The 21,740-nt window shown below is 53.1% G+C and overlaps 1 protein-coding gene across 1 annotated transcript; it reads right to left on the minus strand.

Moving 5' to 3' along the window:
- Positions 1-2,234: 2,234 nt before the first annotated feature.
- On the minus strand, positions 2,235-19,289 carry ABCF3 (ATP binding cassette subfamily F member 3). Its single transcript, XM_045029983.1, has 21 exons — positions 19,137-19,289; positions 17,056-17,203; positions 16,652-16,731; positions 16,125-16,177; positions 14,047-14,144; positions 13,801-13,923; positions 13,201-13,467; positions 12,742-12,822; positions 11,970-12,029; positions 11,314-11,370; positions 10,977-10,999; positions 9,809-9,864; positions 9,374-9,574; positions 8,910-8,986; positions 8,245-8,289; positions 7,585-7,717; positions 7,142-7,230; positions 6,570-6,661; positions 5,625-5,757; positions 5,021-5,108; positions 2,235-3,457 (listed from the first exon to the last, which is right to left on the minus strand). Exons 1-21 carry the CDS (start codon positions 19,207-19,209, stop codon positions 3,299-3,301), a joined length of 2,136 nt encoding a protein of 711 aa, XP_044885918.1. The 5' UTR covers positions 19,210-19,289; the 3' UTR covers positions 2,235-3,298.
- Between the last annotated feature and the right edge of the window lie 2,451 nt (positions 19,290-21,740).

The raw sequence follows: 21,740 nt of genomic DNA on the forward strand, positions 1-21,740 counted from the left end.
CTGCTAGCTCCCAGAGCCGACACAAGGCACCTGATACCAGTGATCAGGGCAGGCTTTTCCTGGGAGATCAGGCTGGTACTGACCCTCTCACAGCCTCTTCCCTCGGGACAGGATGGGACTTTACCCTTGCAATTGAGAGCTTGTGCCCAGAAAACCTTTTAGACCGCGTGCAACCGCTCCCCCAAAATACCTACTCAGACATTTAAATCCTTATTGAAGCCAACAAAGGCTGGAGTCAGCAGAAAATGCCCTAACTGCCTAAAAGGCCTAAAGAGCTGCTGGGGGAACTACCCCCTCCCCCCAATTTTCTAACATACAGGTAGGGAGCAGCAGAGTAGTAAAATCCCCCAGAATAGGGTAAGATTAGCAGAGCTGGGTGTATTTTCAACAGGGCTGCACTCTTACCAAGGGGCTCACAAACAGGGTAGAACTTAGGTAGGCCACATGTGGCAGGAATCAGAGGATAGAAGGCTGGGGGTAGAGTCATGCAATAGCTACAGAGCCCACCCCAGGGCTGTATGCAGGATTTTTTTTAAAGCAGGTGTCTCCTGTCTTTACCCCAGGATGGAACATACTGCCCAAGGCAACCACTGCAAATGTACCATTGCAACAGCCCCAGGAGACATTTCCAAAATGCTAATCCAGTAATTAAAAACTAGCCCCAAAAAGTAAACAAATGTTAAAATTAAGAGAAGACTGATTCCCCCACCCACTTCCAGGATAAAGATGCCAGCTACGAGGAGTCTCACTCCAGCACATCTGATGTCCCTAAAGGAAGAGGGAGAGCAGGGCTGCAACACCTGGTACTGAGAGTCCAAGGCCAACCCCACAACCAGCTAGAGCTGCTAAGGCAATCCAGTAGCAGGGGTGACTGCTTGCTGGAGAAAGGTGCTAGTTACAAGTGCAGACTGACAGTGAAGCCCTTATATTGAGCACTAAGGCACAGTGGGTCTGAGCTCACCCATGAAGGGCAAGATGGGTCCTAGTTGAGACTGAAGACTTCATCACATGTTTACTAGCACTCAATCCAACCCCATCCCTGTGTCTAGCACAAGAAGGCACATGGGAGCAGTCAGGCTGCTATCAAACCCCCCTGACTCTAGAGAATAGCTCCCCTCCAGCCTGCTGCTTCCTTTCTTAGGATCTTTTGTAGCACTGAGGTTGCAATTGCCACTCAGCAGAGCACTAGGCTTTGTGGAGGCAGCGCACGGTGCTTTGATGGAAACTCTTCCCAGTGGGCCTCAGGAAGCTAGGTTCATCCTAACATCAAGTACCAGCATTCTTGGGCAGCTCAAGCCATTCCCGTAACATTTTACCCTTCTCAGCACTAGCTGTCCCAGCAGGCTGAAAAGGGCCTGTTGGTTTTCCCAGCGCTATGTCTCTTCACTGTATGGCCACTACCCTGGCAGCTGCTGACCATACATTTACTACTGACGTTGCTGCAAGGACAATTTGAAGGTGCCACATACTCTTACCATAAAAAAATAAAACCCTGGAATGTCACAGCAAGTGTGCCAAGAACAATTTCACAAGCAACCTGGACCTGACTGGAAGGCAGGGACATGACAAAGGATACCCAACCCCTGCTTTGGCATGTTCTGGAAGAAGAGCCACAGCTCCTTAGCTAGCCGTGGTCCAGGAGAAACTGAGGGAGGGTTCCATGGGCAGCAGTCCTGCTCCAAGGGTGACAGATGACTGCCAGCAAAGGAGGGTGGGAGGGAGGGAGAGAGAGTTACCATTAAAGCTTTCAGAGCTTGGGGAGTGAGTAGTGCCTGCCTCATGCTAACGAGCAGAGACCAAGCACCAAGACTCCTTGCAGATGGTAACTTTAGAAAAAGTTCTCCCCCACTAGTTCATCCAGCCACACACAAGCTACAGCATCCTCAGCATCACCCCACCACCTATTCCTGTGCCTGTTTGTAACACCCCACCCTTCTAGTAGGAGTAGCCAAAGAATTCTTTGCTCATGAGATGCTCCTGCAGAGGCTCCTGGCACTATGTTCTTTGCGCAGAAGAGGGAGGGCCGGATCTTTTCCCTCCCCCTCATTCAGTCCTTTAGCAAGAACTGAATAATCAAACTCCCCTTTCATAGCACAGCTGCTGACTGGAAGCAGAGATTGTGCAGGAACTGTAACCAGTCCCTCTTGCCCAAATTCACTATCAGTAGAAAGGACCGTAAAGAAACACCTTGGACACCAGCACCTGAAATCCACTAGGGAAATAAGAGTTCCAAGGCCATCAAGTTCTGGTTTTATTTACACTGCAACCTCTGGGCTGAGGAACAGGGAGTTTCACTCCGTGCTCAATAACTTACCTTGCAATGTACAGTATTTGATCATTTAAAAAGAAATGAAAGATAGGGTGGTAGCTGGGATGGACCTAGCCTAGTCCTGCATGGAGAGGCTTTAGCTGGGAGAGGGGTGCAGGGGTTGGTGCAGTAGTTAAGTTTAGTAGAAGCTTGTGTGCAGGCAAGATCTTGTCCCTGTCTGAATCACAGCGGCCCACTACTCTGCCAAACAGCACAAGCCCTTGGCTCTTACTGACTGCAGCTTAGGGACAACAAAAGCAAACCCTGTCAAGGATTTCCAAGGGCCCTTAGCAAGAAGCAGGGCCTGTTCAGCAGCAGCAGCAGCTCCCCGACTCCTTAGCAGGGCAGGGACAGGAGCATAGGGTCAGGCCAGGAAGAAAAGTGTTCCGAAGAGGGTTTGACTAGTGTTTGGCAGGTAAAAATGACTGAAAAGCCAGGAGGCGGCAGCTCCTCTCCGCAGAGGGCTTGAGAGGCCTTTCCCAGCACCTCTCATGGTTTAAGTTAAAATTGGGGGGGGGGGGTCTCTCTAAACTCCATCCCTCTTCGCAGAAGAGCAGCTCAAGGTGCAACAGGTAGCAGCACTCAAGCCCAGTGTTCCCTGCGCACTCAGAGCACCAATCCTCCACTAGCCGCAGAGACTGGCTGAGCTGGCAGCACTGGGCAGGTGGCAGAGGAGAGGACGTGCTCAGAGCAGATAGTACCCACTCTGCACCCCTCCCCTCGCTCCGCAGCTTTAGACTCCCCCTCCCCCCATCACTTTGCTGTCCATTCACCCCTGCCCAGCAGAGGCCTGGTGCAGCTCTAGAGGCAGGAGAGAGGGCACATCCCATACCCCACAAACACCTCTGCAGTTCTGGGGGGAGGGTAGCAGATGGCTCAGCTGACAGTCCATGGGGTGCAAGTGGTGTCCCCGCTGGGCGCCTTTCAGATGGGTATTGAGGCCGCTGCACTTCCCCACTCCAGCCAGCTCTCACAGTTTGGGTGCCTCCTTTATAGAAAGCCCTCCTTCCGGAACTGCTCCTGCAGGATGTCCCTGTACTCATCGAAGCCGCCCTCGATGCGCGTCACGGTAGCGTTCTCACACACCCACAGCTCCTTGCACAGCAGGCGAATGAAGCACTCGTCGTGGGACACCAGGATCACACCGCCCTGAGAGTGAGGTGCAAAGAGAAAGTGCTTTACACCAGAGGGGCAGGAAACAGCCCAGCTCTAAATAGCTACTTGAATACTATGGGGAAGGGCCATGTGTCTTGCAAGTCTGCTGACCCCACGGCTTAGAGGCCAAGAGAGTCAAAGGGCTGCTGATACCACAGGGGTGGCCCCTCAGCTCATGGAGAGGGGGACCACAGGTCCGGGCACAGAAGACAGCATCATACAAATGTAAGGCTAGAAGGGACCTCAAGGAGTCATCGAGTACAGCCCTGCACTGAAGCAGGACCAAGTAAACCGAGGTCACCCCGACAGGTGTTTTCTAACCTGCCCAAAACACCTCCACAATCTCCTTGGGAAGCCAATTCCAGAGGTTAACTACCCTTAAAGTTAGAAAGTATTTTTTTACTATCTAACCTAAATCTCCCTTGCTGCAGATTAAGCCTTTACTTTGAATTTCACCTTGTTGATTTCAGACCAATTCTCCAGTTTGTCAAGGTCATTTTGAATTCTAATCCTGTCCTCTAGAGTGCTCACCCCCCCTCCCAGCTTGGTGTCATCGGCAAATGTTATAAGCATGTCCTCCACTCCGTTAGCCAAGTCACAACTGAAACTATTGAGTTAGTTTCCAGACCCAGACGTGACCTCTGTGGGCCCCACTGGATACATCCTCCCACTTGACATCGATCCAATAGCCAGGCTGCATTGCATACTGGAACCTCCGGTCTCCGTCTATTGCAGAATGGGTCCACTGGGAACTCCTACTTTACATGCTACAAGCAGGCAGGAGGGACAAAGGGGGGGTAATGGGGAACTAAAGCTACTTCCAGCCTGGCTCGGGCCCCTCACCTTTCCTCCTGGGAGATCTGGGGCCAAGGCTGGCAGGGAAAATGCAGAGTCTGGGGAAGGGTTGTGTGTGTAGTGAGAAGGGGCTTGACTCTGGCTTTTCACTACACACACAGCCCTGGGCCTACAGCTAGAGTTTGCCACTGGCCACCCAGACTCACGGCGAGATTCTGCCACTGTCCTCAGCTTTGCCTGAACGAGCTGTAGCTTCTCTTTTGAAGTAGGAGGATTTTGAGTTAACCTGTCAAGTTATTACTGTAAACAAGAGATTGTGACGGGCCCATCTCTCATGCTGGAGAACAGGAGTTCATCCCCATGAAGACATCACAAAATATGGCACAAGTGGCATCTTTGCCTACTACTGGAACAGTACAATGTGCTAGAGGCCAGGCTGAAGTGAAGTGTGCTGGCAGAGCAGGGGGATACCCGGACCTAGAAGAGGGGGTGCAGTGGGTCCAGATATCTCATAGAGTTGGAGGAAGGGGCCACTCTCTGGCTGGCTCTTACCGGTCAGCCACTTTCCTGGGCACTAAAAGAAGAACTACCTGTTTGTCAAGGGAAGTCTGAAACAAGCCAAGTGACAGGAAGCACAGAGTCAAGGTGGAAATGCACCATGTTCTCCACTGGCCAGGATCCTTTGGGGCCAATTTAACTACTCTTAGTGGCTGCCACTGGGCTAGGATGCTGCAGGGAGCGTCAGACCCAGGAGAGCCTTACCTGGAATTTATTCAGCGCTTTTGCCAGGGCCTCAATGGTCTCCATGTCCAGGTGGTTTGTCGGCTCATCCAGGATATAGAAGTTGGGACTGGAAGGAGAGGAAAGAATCAGCAACTCAGCATCCCACTGGAAGAGGCCCGTGCAGAGCCTGCAGTGCAGTCACCTTCTGGCATTACCGTCAAGAACAACGGGCCCCCTGTTAGCGGGGCTTGAGCAAGGACTCACGCTGGACAGGAAAGCCCAGCGTATTGGTCATGCCGCTCAGAACGCAATAGAAGGGCCGCACATGGCAGTGTCTCTTGTCCCCAAGTGGCTGCTCTGCCCAGTCCCATGTGTGGGCTATAGGGACCCCTATTTCCCAAGAATGTAACTGTGGACTGAGCCCAAAAGGGTAATGACAAGAGCAAGCTGCATGCCTGTCTCCACGCCTAGCTCCCTCAGGGTGACCACGCTTCCCCAGAAAGCCCCAGGGCATTGGGTCTCCTACTCAGCCAGAGCCAGTAAGAGACCCTCAGCATCTCTGCTTCCTCCCTAAAACAAACAGGACCCAGGGACAGAGCCGTGTCGCTAAGAGCAGCAGGAGCAACGTCTGGGAGAGAATTACCAGGGCATGGTCATCTGGGCAAATGCCACTCGGCTCTTCTGACCGCCCGACAGGCTGGCGACAGGGCGGACGGCCAGCTCCCCCGAGACTCCGTAGCTTCCCAGCTGGTGACGATACTCCTCCTCTGTCTTCCCTGAAACAGCGCATAGGGAGCATGTCACAACCCAGCCCTGGCCTGCAGGCATTAGCCCCCAAGATACTAACTCGGAGCTTCCAGTCAGCCAGGAGTCACACAAGGCCGTGTGCGCTCAGCAGCAAGCTGGACCTAGGTTCTGCACCAAGCCCCCCGGAATCTATGGTGCTCAAGTGCAGGAAGAGGGAAATGCAGCAGCAGAATGGAGGAAATTCACAGAGGCTTCAATATGAACTTGAGTGACACCATCAGGACAGGGGGTCCAGGGTACTGGCTGAGATGAAATTCAAGTGACAATGTTCCTAAGTTCAATGGTGCATATTTTTATACAAGGAAGCTGGAGGTTTTGGCAGCCGGGAGAGGAGCAATTGGGGCTTTTGCTGCTAAAATGATCAGCAGCTAAATAGTCTACAATGCTGATGCACAACTCTGAAACCTAACAACAACAATCACTTCCCATGGCTCATTTCAGGCTGTCTGCAGTGTTAGACATCCCTGCAGCACTCACACTGTGACACTACCCGAACTTTTCAAGCCAGGTATCAGAGAGCCTGCAGCTCCTGTGAGGTGGGGAAATATTAGGCGAGGAAAGAGGATGACCCCAGAGCACTGCGAGCGGTGGTTGGTTCTCTAGGCAGGAGCTCCTATCTGCATCCAGGGGAGGCCTCCCCAATGCATCAATGCTGCTCCTTGCTTGGCAGAAGGCGCCAGGTGCCAGCTCTCCTTGTCCCAGGAGGCAAGACATCAAATGTAGGTCTCACCTGGCACCACCAAGTGCCCAGAGTCAATGCCCATGGAAGTCTGATGCTCACCTGGGAACCTCTTGGCCAATAACTCTACAGCACTGATGTTTAAGTCCAGCTGGTCCACGTGGTGCTGACTGAAGTAGCCAATTTTCAGGTTCCTGCCAAGCCAGAGAAGAGAAGCCATTATAGGCAGCGCTACCCAGAGCCCCTCTGGCCCCACCCACTTGCTGCCAAGAGCGAGACAGAGGCGTCAGGAAGGGAAGGTGTGTGCAAGTGTGGGGGGAGAAAGAGTGGGAAGGTTTGCCTTCCCCAGGGATTGGGGACCTGGCTGCTCCATGACAGCTTAGAGCTCTTGGCCACTGGTAACTGGGGAAACACGTTAATGCTGGTCCCCTCAAGCCACCAGAGATGTCAGGAGGTGGCTCCAGGGCAGAAGGAGCAGCCTTTCTGGGGACCCACCCATAGCTTTTGGGGAAGTGGCCGATAATCCATGCTCCCTCCAGCCCTCTGCAAATGGGGGGCAATTTCCCACAATCCCCTCTGCCTTTGCAAGTCCAGAGACCTCTTGGCCCTTACTCCACCATCCCCCGAACCCCTCCCCATGGGCTAAAGCCAGGCAATAGCAACGCAAGCTGTACCTGTGTGCGTGTCTAATCCCTCGAACAGGTGCCAGGTCTCCCATCAGGATCTTTAACATGGTTGACTTGCCAGCTCCATTCTCCCCGACCTGGGCAAAGAAGCAATTGAGAGACTAGGTCCCACAGGGACCACACTGGGGCCCCAAGACTGGACTGGACTTTGGGGGTGGAAGGTATAATTGACCATCCCCCATTACCACTGTCGAGGGCCCTCCTCCACACCAAGCGGGGCTAGCCACAGGACAGCAGACACTGCAGCAATGCAAGGAGATCCACAGCCCCAGCTGGCCACAAAAGGGTTATTTGCCACACTCCAGCTGTGATCCCCTTGTACGACATCTGTCTCAACTGCCCAAATCCTACTTCTAGGGCCTGCCAGGTCTCTCCTGAAGCATCCTCTTGAGGCCCCACCCCAGCCAGAAGACCAGGTCCCCAGTACGTACCACACAGATCCGGGACTCCAGGTCAGCTGAGACAGAGAGGCTACGGAAAATGCAGTGACTTGGGTTGTAGCTGAAATCCACTTCATCCAGCTGCAGGATTGGGGGAGAGAATTTCTCAAAGCCATCAGGGAACCTGTAAGGGGGTGGGGTGGGGAGAGGAAAGCCCAGGGAGGTGAATACAACAGGCAAGGGGAGAGGTAGCCAGGGGAAGCACAACACCTGAAATGGAGGAATACCCACACACCGTACGAGGCAGGGTGAGGGCAGGAAAGGACGTTGCTTACTACACGCCTGGGATAGGGAAGTCGTTCAGCACAGAACCCCACCTGCCTGCCGTGTGCACCCATCACGGCTGTATCTGGCCCACCCAATCCATCTTCCCTGGACCTGGATCCGTGCCGCCACCATGAGAATGATGCAAGCAAACAAGAAAACAGTAGGATTTATGTGCATGCCTAGGCCTGATACCAGGGAAGGCGGAGTGGAGGGCAACCCAGGGAAATGGCACCAGATTCTGCAGCCTTGACAGTGCCATGTTTTACAGAGCACACTCCCAGTAACAGGACCTGGGAGGCAGGAAGCTGTGGGTCTGAGGCTGCTAGTCACCAGTACAGGGAACCGAGCTACCGGTTCCTCACGACGGGCTCTGTGGTCACTTACTTCATCATCACTTCAGACTCTTTGTCCACAGGTTTCAGCTCCGGCCTAGGAGAAGAAGAAACTTGTCACTCGGAGCTGGGATATTGCTGTACCAGGACAGTGCCTCCTCCCCACATGCCATGCAATTCCCTGAGCTGGGGTGGAGTGGGGGGCCTTTTGCCCCAGGGCAGGGGGTCGGGAGTACGTCAGTGACATCCCCAGCCACATACTCTACAACCATCCAGCCCCATATAGTCATCCCAGGTGGCCTCAGAGACAGGATGGGAAGCAAAGAGGAGATGAACCCTTGGGAAACTGACCACATAGGTCAGACGATCCCCTTCAAAAGAGCAGACCCTATGTCTGGTCAGCCAGAGATCGGCTGTTTCTGGGTCCAGAGCCATTCCCAGCCCCCAGAACCAGCCCTGTCAGCCTAGAGAAACTCCACTGTGTTTCAGGCCCATGTGGAACCACTGGGAAAGGCTCTCAACACCCTCTCCTTACTCCAATAGGATTAGGTGCTTTACCACCTAAAGCGTGCGTAGAGCGTGCCTACCACCTGGCCAAGTGGCATGGTTTAACTGCATGGCACGGTCTCAGCCCCTCCCCAGCTGTGCCAGTGGTGCAGTCCAATCGCATGCCACTGCTTCCCCTCCCCAAAATGAGGGGCAGGACCAAGCACTCACAGCTTCTCCAGCAGCTTGAGTTTGCTCTGCACTTGGGACGCCCGGTTTGCATTATAGCGAAATCGATCAATGAAGACCTAGGAGAGAACAGAACATCAGAGTCCCCTAGCCCCAGGTGGTACCAGCCGCTAACCTCTGCCCACTGCTAAGACCCCACCTCAGAGCTTGTCCTCCTACAGTGGGAGCTGAGCTGAGTTATGGGCCAGATCCCCCTCTAAAGCCAGAGCGACACGGAGGGTCCAGGGTGAGGACAGCCTGAGAACAGTCTATGGCTGTCAGTATGAAGGAGGACTAGAGATGCTCCCCCTAGGAGTCCCTCCATGGCCCCCCACTGGCAACTGCCAGAGCCACACTACACGCAAATGAGTTCTGTAAACTGGCTCCTCTGCTGGAGGGACTCCCAGAATGGTACAGTGATGCTCCTCTCACAGGACGTGATCACATCCACGCCATCACCTCTGTACCTGGATATGTTCCCGGTACTGCTGCTGGGCCTCATACTCGCGCTGCTGGTTCTTCAGCCGCTCCTCCTTGATCTTCATGAAGTTCTCAAAGTTGCCCCGGTAGGTCTCGAGACGCTGCGAGTGCAGGTGGATGATGTCAGTGGCCACAGCATTCAGAAAGTTCCGGTCGTGGGACACCACTAGGATGGTTGACTGCCAGGTCTAGAGGAGAGAGTAGCAGGGAGGCCTGAGCCAAGGCATTAAATTGACCCCAGGGGAGCTTCATACAGCTAACGGGGAACCTCAGCCTGTGCCATAGAGGCCCATATCCCATGGCTACTGCCTATCAAACCATTAGGGAGTAATCTCCACTCCAAGGGTGCATCACCAAAGAACCAGTGATCTTAGACAGCAGCCTGCCACAGATCACGGTACCCTTTTGCCATCCTCACCTACCTGCAGATAGTTCTCCAGCCACAGAATGGCCCTCACATCCAACATGTTAGTAGGCTCTGAAAGGGAACAGAAAAGGGACAGGGATCAGGGGATTCGGCCCTCACAAAGGATGGAAAACACCAAGCTGATAAGAACATGCAAAGCTACCACATGATCCAGAACTAGGACCACTGGAAAGGGGACTGTTACAGTAGTGCCCAGAGAATCATGGGAACAATGTACCGGGCACTGCATACACCCACAGGATGAGAGTCGGACAAGATCCAACAAGCAGCTGCAACAAACAGGGAAAATCTGGTGGCTCCCAACTTGCATAGTTGGCAGGTTTCAAGTCACCTTTGGTAATAAACACAAATACTAACACCTTCAGAGCCCTTGAACAAGCCAACATCTGCTCCAGAGCGGAGAGGCTTTCCCCTGTGACTCAAGCTGGGACCATGAGGCAGATGAGTGGGATTCCTGTGTGTGCAGAGTGCTATAGGAGCAGTGCCCATGGTGAGCCCGGGGGTGCTGCGCTGCAGGGTGTGATGTAGGTGACTCAGCAGTGGGCACTCTCCCCTCTAAGCCATTGCTAGGGCACGTGGGTCAGAGCCAGCACACACACAAAGTGTGTAACTGAGGTCTAGAGCGTTGGGAGTTAACTCCAGTGTCTTGGCCAAACCAACTTGGGGAGCTGCATTCTGCCTCATTTCTCCTGGGGAAGGGATCCAGCTGTTGCACCCTGGTGGCTTTGCTAATTGCTGGGAACCTGGTTCCACTCCTGAGACTGGGGAAAGGATCATTCCGGGGAGAATGCTGCAGCAGAGTCTAGGTACTAAGTGACCTGCCCTCAGGGCTCCATCATCGTGCCAGAGCTCTGGCCATCTCCCACCCAGAGATCACCCGGCCAGCCGAGATCAATGGCCAGGGAGGAAGAGGGGACAGGATAAGCTATTTGACTTCCTCAGATGTCTGGACTCCTCTGGTGAGCCAGTACACAGGGGTCTCACTGCGCCACATGCAGCAAGGCATCTCCACAGCCCTGGCAGCACCAGGTGAACAGCTGCACATTCACTCGGGATATGCAGCCAAAAAGCCACACCAGGCCTCCCATTCCCAGCAAGGGCATTCAGAGCATCCCACAAGGCCACAGCTCAGAGAAGAGAAGAGATTCATGGCGTTCACTTACCATCAAGCAGAAGAAGATCTGGTCTGAGAGAGAGTCGGAGGGAGGGGGGGGAAGGGAGGAGGAGAGAGAACAGTTAATACCGGGTGTCTGTTTAAATATGAGTAGATCTACTGTAAGATAATTGAATTAAAACTATTTGTTACCCTGCCAGGAGAGGCTGGGACCAGAGTAGCTGGGGGCTCCCCCCACAGCCAGTACTGCCCTGCTCCCTTGCTGGCAGAGCAAGTGTGCGCTAACCCAAGGTGGCTCCTGGGCTCTGCGATCACGGAGTCTAGCCTACTTTAACAGAGACAAATTGAGTGTAAAAAGATCAAATATGGACCATGCTGAGACCTACCTGGCAAAAAGGGCCCTGGCTAAGGCCAACCTCATTCTCCAGCCCCCGGAGAACTCTCTGAGTAGAGAAAAAGCCACATACAGGAGGCATCAGAGCTCAATACAGAACCACCCTGACTTAGCTCATCCACAAGAAAGCCTCACCCATAAGCCACCCTGTTCACCCACCCCATGACCCCTCCACAGCAGATGCGCCAGGGCTCACCACCACCTGGGGAAGGAGGTGCCCTTTAAACTCTGCTGTCACCCCAGAGAGAGCTTGTCACTGCAGCAGGGGTGAGATGCAGCAGGCCCTGGGTCAGCAGTCACGAGGGGCAGCAAAAACTCGCCATGATGTGCCAGCTGCTGAACCTGAGAGCAACATCACACAATGCTGGGTTGCTCTGTGCCCTGCCACATTTGCAGCAGCCTGATTCAAGAGGGAAACAGCTGAGCTCTCCCAAAGGGCATACCAGCTGCTGTTACAGCCGCTCCAGGCCACAGCAAGGGGGACGCCAGTGACCCAGAGCACCCGGCAGCGCCCAACATTCAGTTTGATGCCTCTAGCCTGGCAAGAGAGAAGCAGTGGGTCGGGCAGCCCAGGCCCCTCCGTGCCTAGGGCAGGGAGGAATCTACCCAAGCACGGACACCTTGATGCACGGACCAGGGGAGACTTACTTGGTTGTCTGTTGCTGCATCTTTGCACTGAAGCCCAGCCCAGCAAGAATGACAGATGCCCTGTGGGGAAGAGGAGAGAGAGGCCCCTGAAATGCACTTGACAGCTACGTGTAACTGCCTGCAGCACAGGGCTCAGAACCCAAGATAAGTGCTGCAATGGAGACTGCTGCGGTATTGAAAGGATGCTGCAAGATTCTGGGCCCAGCAGAAACCCTCTCCTGCCCAACAGCAGCAGCCACGCTGGGAATCCCAGCTTCTCAACAGGGCACAGGATGGTTTTGACATGACGTTCTGGGGTTTGAAATCAGACACTGACTCCAGAGCACTGGCCCAGAGCCAAAGAAGTCCAGCCCTGCCTCTCAGGCCAGCATAACGTTCAGTTTCCATCACCTACAACAGACATGGAAACATCTCCCACCTGGTCACCTTCTGGGAAGTCCCAAAGGCCCAGCGGAGCACCATTAGTCTAGTCACTAGAGGGTAAGAAAGCCTGACCTTCCCCAAAATCTCTGGGGTGCCCCAGCTGCTCCTGTCCCAACCTCTCCCAGCTGCAGAGAATGAGGCAGGAGCAGTGGCTACAAGAACCTCCAGCCCATTTGTTAGATTCCATGGCCAGGTAAGGACATCCCACTGATAAAGAGTCTATGCCTTGAATCCTGGAGTCCATGTCCACCAGTCTAAATACCTATCTCCTAATTAGCCAACACCTCAGGCTGGCTGAAGATAGCCAAGGGCAGACCCCATGCCAGCTCAGAAAGGGGACTCGTCTTACCTGGCTGGCGCCTTGTCTGCCTCTATCTCTTCCAGCTTGGCGTAGATTTCCGACAGTCTGTCACCTTCTGTACCTTGTCCCCTGGTAGGAGACACAAGGGCAGCATAGGGAATTCTTGTATGGCCAGGGTTTAAAAATCGGCTCTCAGGTTGTGTGCACCTAGGCTGGGGGAGAAGGCAAGCGGGGAGGCTCATCTAAGCAGAACTCAAGCTCCTGGGGTAGCTCCATTCCTGTTGGAGCTTTAATCTGAAAAAGACCAGCCCCAGCGAGAAGAGACAGAGAGGAGAACCCTGGCAAAGCCACTGGCCGACCCTAGGGCTCAATTTCAGTGCTAGCACGTGGCAGGAGAAAGCAGTGGTCTCTCAGGGACACTAGGCTCAGGCACTAGGAGTGGGACTGGAAGCCTAGGCTCAGGCAAGACTGGAACCCTAGGGCATCGTCTACACGTCAGTGTCTCACTTGCCAGCGTTGATCCTGGCTGTCAGCTCCCTCTCCTCCTGCAGCAGGCTCTCGCGGGTGGTGTCGCACTCCAACACGCTCTGCAGAGCTGGCGTCTCATCCCCTGCCACCTCCTGCTCCACGTGGAGGATGCTGATGTGCGAGGGGACGCGCAGGCTGCGGCTGGCCAGCATCTTCAGCAGAGTGGTCTTGCCCAGCCCGTTCCTGCCCACCAAGCCATAGCGCCGGCCAAACGCCAGGTTCAGGTCTGCACCTGTTAGCAGGACACTACAGCAAGAGAACAGACCGATATCTGGTCAGCCTGACAGTTCACCTGCAAGGACACAGCAGCAGCGCTTCCACTGGATGGGAACTTCATGAAAGCTCCTGCCAAAGCCAGAGGGAGGACAAGCCCCCACACAGTAGCATTCAATCCTGACCTGTTGCATCTTCCCCACCTCCCCTTATTCCAGTCCAGGCAGCCCCGCAATCCTATCCCACCACCTCCCCTATTCTAGGGTTCCACCCCACACACTGCGGCCACTGTATGTCAATCTTCCGCCACCTCACCCCCTCCTATCCCAGCCTCCCCCGGGTCCTTCCCACCCCACAGGGACTCACCGCTCACCGAAGGACACGTCGAAGTTCTCAATGCGCACATCGTATGACTTGTTCTTGCCTGATGACTCCATGCGAGTCTCCTTCTTGCTGGATGCCTGGCTAGCAGATGCCTCCTCCAGGACCCTGCAACCAGACATGAAAGAAAATAGAGCTTCAGCGTGGGGAAGCCCGGGAGCACATCAGGCTCCCCAGAGAGCCACACATCAGTGCGATCAGAGCCTGCCCTCCAGCCACATGCACACTCACAGTAGGCCAGCAGGGTTCAGGGAATCCCGCTCTGTCCTCTTGTTCTGCTTGGCCTTCAGTTTGGCTTCTGCCTTCTCCAGCTTCTTGGCATTCACCATCTGGGACACAAGGAAGGGCGTTCAGAAAAGAGCAGGAATGACCATCAGGGGCCTGAAACAACTGACTCGAGTAAAGGGGAAGAGCCTAGTTAGGAGGGAAAAATCCCTGATGGGTGGAGATTTCGAGGCGCGAGGGTCAATTATTTGGTGTGACACGAGGATGTGACTAATAAGGTGCGGATGGCACGAACGGGCATTTCAGGGTCACAGTTCTAGCTGGGACCTGTTTGGACAAATCCTTGGAGAATCAATTACCTGTGGGGAATAATCTTACCCTGGGGTGGACGACAAACTAGATGGAATCTAACCATTTGCTCTTCCCCCAGGTCTCATTTTTTTGATTCTAGGAACCTAAGAGTCTCCTAGTCTCTTCTGTCAATTCACTGTCTCTAACACTCCTCCCACCTCAGCCCACCCTCCCCACCACTCACTCCGCCCCATTAACCATTCCACTTAGCCAGTAAGATGGGCCTTTGGCAGATAGATACTAACTCCAGCTACATGGTTAATAAGTCTGTCTGGGGTTCCAATATTTAATCAATTCATAGATTTTAAGGCCAGAATGGCCCACTGTGATCATCCAGTCTGACCTCCTGTAGGTCACAGATCAGGGGACCTCCCTTAATTTATTTCCTGCTTCCAGTCCAACAGCTGTGGTTGTACTCGTGCATATTTTCTAGAAAAGTTATTTCTAATCTGAAGATGTCTAGTTACAACTTCCAGCCTTTGGATCTTGTTATACTGATATTTGCTAAATTGAAGAGCCTTGTATCATCCAATTTCTGTTCCCCACATATGTACTTCTAAGATGTGATCAAATCACCTCCTCTTTGTTAAGCTAAATAGATGGAGCTCCTTGAGTCTAAGGCAGGTTTCCCAATCCTTTAATCATTCTCATGGCTCTTCTCTGAGCCTTCTCCAATTTATCAACATCCTTATTGAATTAATTGATATCTGAAATGGACACAGCATTCCAGTACTGGTTGCACCAGTGCCAAATAAAAAGGTAATATCACCTTCCTGCTTGAAAGTCTTCTTTATACATCCAAGGATCACATTATTTTGCCCATAGCATCACACTGGGAGTTCACGTTCAGCTGATTATTCACCATGACCTCCAAGTCCTCCACCCTCCCGAGTCACTTCTTCTCAAGACAGAGTCTTGTATCCTGTAAGTATGGCCTATACTCTTTCTTCCTAAATGTACAACTTTACATTTGGCTGTACTGAAACACAATTGCACCCAGCACACCGAGTGATCCTCTTCCTTATTTACTACTCCCCGCTCCCAATCTCTGTCTCATCTACAGATTTTTGTCATTAACGATTTTATTTTTTCCTCCAGGTCATTGACAAAAATATTAACTAGCTTAGAACTGATCCCTGTGGGACCTCACTAGAAACACATATGCCCAATGATGATTCCCCATTTACAATTACATTTTGAGACCTATCAGTTAGCCAGTTTTTAATCCATGCCCTGTTAATTTTAAACTGTTCTAGTTTTTTTAAATCAAAATATGCGGTACCAAGTCATACCCCTTGGAGAAGCCTAAGTATATTACACCAACACTGATATTACCTTTATCAACCAAACTTGTTATCTCATAAAAATTGGTATCAAGTTAGTTTGACAAGATCTATTTTCTATAAAGCCATATTGATTGGTATTATTACCCTCTTCTAATTCTTTGACTCCTCTATCAGCTGTTCCACTAATCTGCCCAGGATCAGTGTCAGGCTCCGAGGCCTACAATTCCCTAGGTAATTCTGTTTACCAGATCAAGACCCAGCAGCCCCACACATAAAAGTGAAGGTGTGAACAGAGAGAAAGCAATGTCAACATCTTGAGAGAAAGCCCCACTCCCCAACCTATTGTGTGGATGCATGTATACAAAAGCAAGACCCTTCCAGCATCTTGAGCAATGCAGCAGGCAGGCTGGTAACAGCATGAGCGGGACATATCCCCTTCTTACTTACTGAGTTCTGGTCTCTCTTTAGCAACAGCGTCGGCAACAGGTCCACGCCAGAATCTGCAATCAACAAGAAAGGCACAGTAACACTCAGCCTCTCTCTCTCCAGCACCTTCTGCCGAGGCAAGCGCAGTGCTTAATACAAATCTACCCAGCTCCCTGGCAGGAAAATTAATAATCTATTTTACAGATGGAGAGAGGTGAAATGACCTGCCCAAAAAAAAAAAAAAAAAAAAATCACACGGCAATTGAGTAGCAGAGCTGAGAATAGAATTCAAGTCTTTATTCCTAGTTCTGTTCTTGCCATTAGAGCTCTGTCTCAAAGACCACCACTCTGCAGGATGAGCTCCTCAGCATTCCAAGGAGGGAGTCTCATTCCAATCCATAAACTCCGGGGTTTAATAAACTTCCCACCACAATGATGCTTCTGTTGGAAGGAGCAGATCGGCTGGGAGACTGTCCAGTCAGATGAGCAGCTCAGGCACTTAAGGTCAATTCCCTAGGAGCAAGGGCTGCTCAGTGTTCGTTACTTACCATAGTTGTCTGTGATCTTGGAAAGCTGAATAGGTGCATCCAGCAGCACCTGGCTGCATCCCCGTGAGTTTTCCTCATCTCTGTAACATACAGAAGAGTCAAGGAGTAAAGGTGCCAAGATACCATCCTCTCCTGCAATATTCCCATCTGCCACACACCTCCCCAAATGAGTCTCAGATGCTGCCCAAAGTTATTCTACTTGTCACCCCGTTTTACATCTTCATTCCATGCATTCCAAATGCTGACACTTGTCAGCACAGCTCCAAAGTAAAATGCAGGCTCCAACACATCACAAGACCCAGAGCTCACCTGATCTCTCACCGCCTTGGCCCCAGGCCTATTTCCAGATCCTTGCACTGAGACCCAAGAGCCTCCCACCACGTCACTCGACAGAGAATACTTACAGGTGGAGGGTGTTGTACATCCTCTGGCAGATATCCCGGATGTCCTCATCATCTTTGGAGTCTCTGGACACTTCCTGCAAGAGCTCTCCCACCGCTTCAAACAGATCATCCACAGACTCAAAATCTGCACTGCCACTATGCAGGATGCCTGCAAGAGGAAAGAGTCAAGCCACTGAGCAACAAGTCCCAAATAATCCCAACCCAAATAACAGCCAGCATCACGGGCTCAGCACATCATCATCCTAACAACTCCACTGAGCAACAAGGATCATTCTGGGCTTAAGGTAGTGGGCTGGGACTCTAGCGCCAATCGAAGAAACCAAATAAGAGAGCTGTGAGTTCAATTCCAGGCTCTGCCACAAGTGTCCTGTGTGACCATGCATAAATCACTTTGGCCCAGATCCTCAAAGGGATTTAGGCTCCTCACTGACATCAAAGCCAATAGGAATGAGGTGCCTTAGTGTCTCTGTGCCTCAGATCCCCATCATGGGATCAGACTCCCTCTCTCACAGGAATTGAGAATAATTTCATTAATATTTGAAAGGTTCAGACTAGGCCGCTGGGGAGTGTAGAAGCACCTAGATAATCAGACCTCCCCACTCAGACACCAGGGTTTGAAGCCTCCCCACAAGCAGCAAGTCTTCTGATGAGGGGGGAGGGATAGCTCAGTGGTTTGAGCATTGGCCTGCTAAACCCAGGGTTGTGAGTTCAATCCTTAGGGGGCCATTTGGGGCAAAAATTTGTCTGGGGATTGGTCCTATTTTGAGCAGGGAGGGGTGGACTAGATGACCTCCTGAGGTGAGGTCCCTTCCAACCCTGATATTATATGATTTCATTAATGATCTGGAGGATGGCGTGGACTGCACCCTCAGCAAGTTTGCAGATGACACTAAACTGGGAGGAGTGGTAGATACACTGGAGGGCAGGGATAGGATACAGAGGGACCTAAACATATTATAGGATTGGGCCAAAAGAAACCTGATGAGGTTCAACAGGGACACGTGCAGAGTCCTGCACTTCGGACAGAAGAATCCCATGCACTGCTACAGACTAGGGACCAAATGGCTGGGCAGCAGATCTGCAGAAAAGAACCTAGGAGTTACAGTGAGAAGCTGGATATGAGTCGACAGTGTGCCCTTGTTGCCAAGAAGGCTAACAGCATTTTGGGCTGTATAAGTAGGGGCATTGCCAGCAGATCAAGGGATGTGATCATTCCCCTTTATTCAACATTGGTGAGGCCTCATCTGGAGTACTGTGTCCAGTTTTCGGCCCCACACTACAAGAAAGATGTGGAAAATTGGAAAGACTCCAGCGGAGGGCAACAAAAATGATTAGGGGTCTGGAGCACATGACTTATGAGGAGAGGCTGAGGGAACTGGGATTGTTTAGTCTGTAGAAGAGAAGAATGAGGGGGGATTTGATAGCTGCTTTCAACTACCTGAAAGGGGGTTTTAAAGAGGATGGAGCTCGGCTGTCTCAGTGGTGGCAGATGACAGAACAAGGTCTCGAGTTGCAGTGGGGGAGGTCTAGGTTGGAGATTAGGAAACACTAGGAGGGTGGTGAAGCACTGGAATGGGTTACCTAGGGAGGTGGTGGTGGAAGCTCCTACCTTAGAGGTTTTTAAGGCCCGGCCTGACAAAGCCCTGGCTGGGATGATTTAGTTGGGGTCGGTCCTGCTTTGGGCAGGGGGCTGGGCTAGAACCGCCTGAGGTCCCTTCCCACGCTGACAGTCCGTGACTCTAGGAGCAGGGCAGGCAGCCTGGGACTGAATCTCCGCGCTGCGGCCGGAGGGGTCCCGCCGAGCGGGGCCGGACGGTCTCCGGGGAAGGCACCAGCACGCCCCGGTGTCTCAGCCCGGCTCCCCCGCGCCGGGCAGGGAAGGGAAGGAGCCTGCGGGCCCCACGCGGGGGCTGGGGACGCTCCAGACCAGGGGGAGGGCAGCGGCGCCCGCCTCACCTCAGAGCCGCGGGGCGGCGGCCGGGCGCCCCGGCGAGAAGCGGGAACCGCCGCCGAGACACCGGGCAGGGCCCCCCCGAGCCCCGCCGGGCCCCACCCCCCGGGGCCTCCCGCCGCCCCCTCACCGGTCACGTAGGCGAACACCTCCCCGTCGAGCTCGGGGAACTCGCTGCGCAAGATCTCGGCGCAGGAGGCCATCGCCGCGCAGCCCGCCCGGCCCCGGACCCGCCGCCACCGGGCCACGCAGTCCTGGAAAAGGGGGAAGCGCGGGGCACGCCGGGAAAAGCTCCGCCGCGCGCGGGGGCTGCCGGGAAATCGAGTCCGGGACGAGCCGCAGCGCGAGGGACGGCGGGATAGGGAGCCCCACGCATGCGCCTCTACCTGGGGCGCGCCGTTCTCGAAGTTCCCGCCAGGACAGGAGAGACGCATGCGCAGTGCGTGAAAGCGGGGTTGGGGGCGGGGCTCTAGAGTAGGGAGCAGAGCATAGAGGTCAAGGGGCGGGGCAATGAGGTGGTTGCCCCGCCCCCCTGCTGATGGGGTGATGGCTGCTGGGAATAGCCCACCCCAGGTAGCCTGGGGGAACCAGCCAGCGGGATCCTGACCCCCAGTGGTGCTGGGGACTTTGGGCCTCCTGCCACCCCCCCAATCAATGACTCTGCCCCACTGGGGGCCCAGCACAGGGGTTCCCAAATCCCCCTTTGAAACTATTTCAGGCTCTGGTGACACCCCCCAAAAGTTACCCTGCCCCCATACCAGGCCACCCTTACATCTGCACTGCTGCTGCTGGCGGCAGCGCTGCCCTCAGAGCCAGGCGCCCACCCAGCCGCCACTGCTCTCCAGCCGCCCAGGGTGGCAATTCCACAACCCTCCTACAATCGGCCCGTGACCCCCTTTTGGATCAGCAGCAAAGAATCCTGTGGCACCTTATAGACTAACAGACGTTTTGCAGCATGAGCTTTCGTGGGTGAATACCCACTTCTTCGAAGAAGTGGGTATTCACCCACGAAAGCTCATGCTGCAAAACGTCTGTTAGTCTATAAGGTGCCACAGGATTCTTTGCTGCTTTTACAGAACCAGACTAACACGGCTACCCCTCTGATACTTGACACCTTTTGGATCAGGAAGCCCAGTTTGAGAAACGGTGCTCTAGGGGCTGCTGGCGTCCCTCAGTGCCCCTGCCCAGCGCTGGGTCTCTGGCAGTGATCGGCTGTGGTGCAGGTGAAGGAGTGGGGCCTGTGGGGAGCGCCCCAGCCTCTGGTACCATACATCAGGCTGAGACACACGCTGTGGCCCCCACAACACAGGGCCTGAGTTTATTCCACCCACAGGAGAACTGCACCGCTAGGAGCTGGCACCTGAGCAGGGCAAAGGGGCCAGGGAAGGCAGGCAGAAAAATAACTGTGAAGTAGGGCAGCCTGCGCCAGCCATCTCAGGAGAGGGACAGACTAATGTACCTTATTTATTTCATGATGTGCTATGCATTTCGCAAACCGCTGTGAAACCAGCAGGCAGGGAGGATGAGTTGAGGGGCAGTGTTTTGTATTGACTGAAGGGGAGAATATTGGGGGGCTAGAGAGGAGGATGCCCCAGTAATCAAGGACAGTGTAACAAAGGCCAGAACAAGAGATTTGGCTGCAGTAAGGAGTAGAAAAGGTGCCTCCCAAGATAACATCCAAACTAATGTTACTGAACCTATGTAACAGCAGCAAAAGTACTCAAAGGGTAACACAGGCATGCAGGCATCAAAGCAGCCACTTGAGACATCCTGAAACATTGATGTACATAGAGGAGCTGTTTGTTTTCTGACCATAGGTGCTGGTACTGGGGCTGCCGCACCCTTTAGCTTGAAGTGGTTTCCATCATTACACAGCATTTACAGTTTGGTTCAATGGCTCACAGTACCCCCACTATACAAATTGCAGAGCGGTAGTTGTGTTAGTTAGAATCTCTTCCTCTCAGCTATTCTTCACAGAGTTAGTGATGATTCATTCTTCATATCCCTTTCTTGCTCCTTTAAAGGGTCTGTGGGCTATTAGAACTCATCTCTCCCCGCAGAAGCCCAGCTGTTTCAGAAGCAGATGTTGACCCAATAGCCACTTTCAACTCACTGTCTATAGCAATGATTTAAAATAGTCTAGTCCAATGCTTGCACTGCACTCACTACACTGGTATTTGGAAGATCAGCTCAGCTCTGAGTGAGGTTCCTAGACCTGAAGAAGAGCTCTGTGTAAGCTCAAAAGTTTGTTTTTCCTCATCCTCAGAAGTTAAAATACCACTTTCTCCTTCTCCCTCATTCCCTTCCAATCCTCGCTGAGGATGCTGGAAGGAGAGGCTGCGTGTATTTCTATCCAGCAAGGTAGCAGCTTTCTTCACCTTATGAGCTGCTAAGTGACAGGGCCCAGCTGGGCACCAGAGGGAGTTGGTGCACAGTGGAGACATCGCCAAAGGGCCAGAGCAGCCAATCACAAGGGAGCTTTGGATAATCAGCGTTTGCAGCCCACTCTGCTGTGGTTTCATTCAGATAACTTGTTTGGCGGGAAATTGCAAGGCTCTATTCCAGGAAAACTAACATCCACGCCCTTAAGGGCTGCCCAAGCTGAGGCACTGTGCTAACAGCTGCACTGAGCCAGCCTGGGGATACTAGAAATGACAGGATCACTGCTTGAAAAGAGCAACTGAGTAAAAGGAAGAAGGGCAGAAGCAGACAGCTGGGATTCTCACCTGGGTTT

This window comes from Mauremys mutica, chromosome 9 (assembly GCF_020497125.1).
Source record: "Mauremys mutica isolate MM-2020 ecotype Southern chromosome 9, ASM2049712v1, whole genome shotgun sequence".
NCBI lineage: Eukaryota > Metazoa > Chordata > Testudines > Geoemydidae > Mauremys > Mauremys mutica.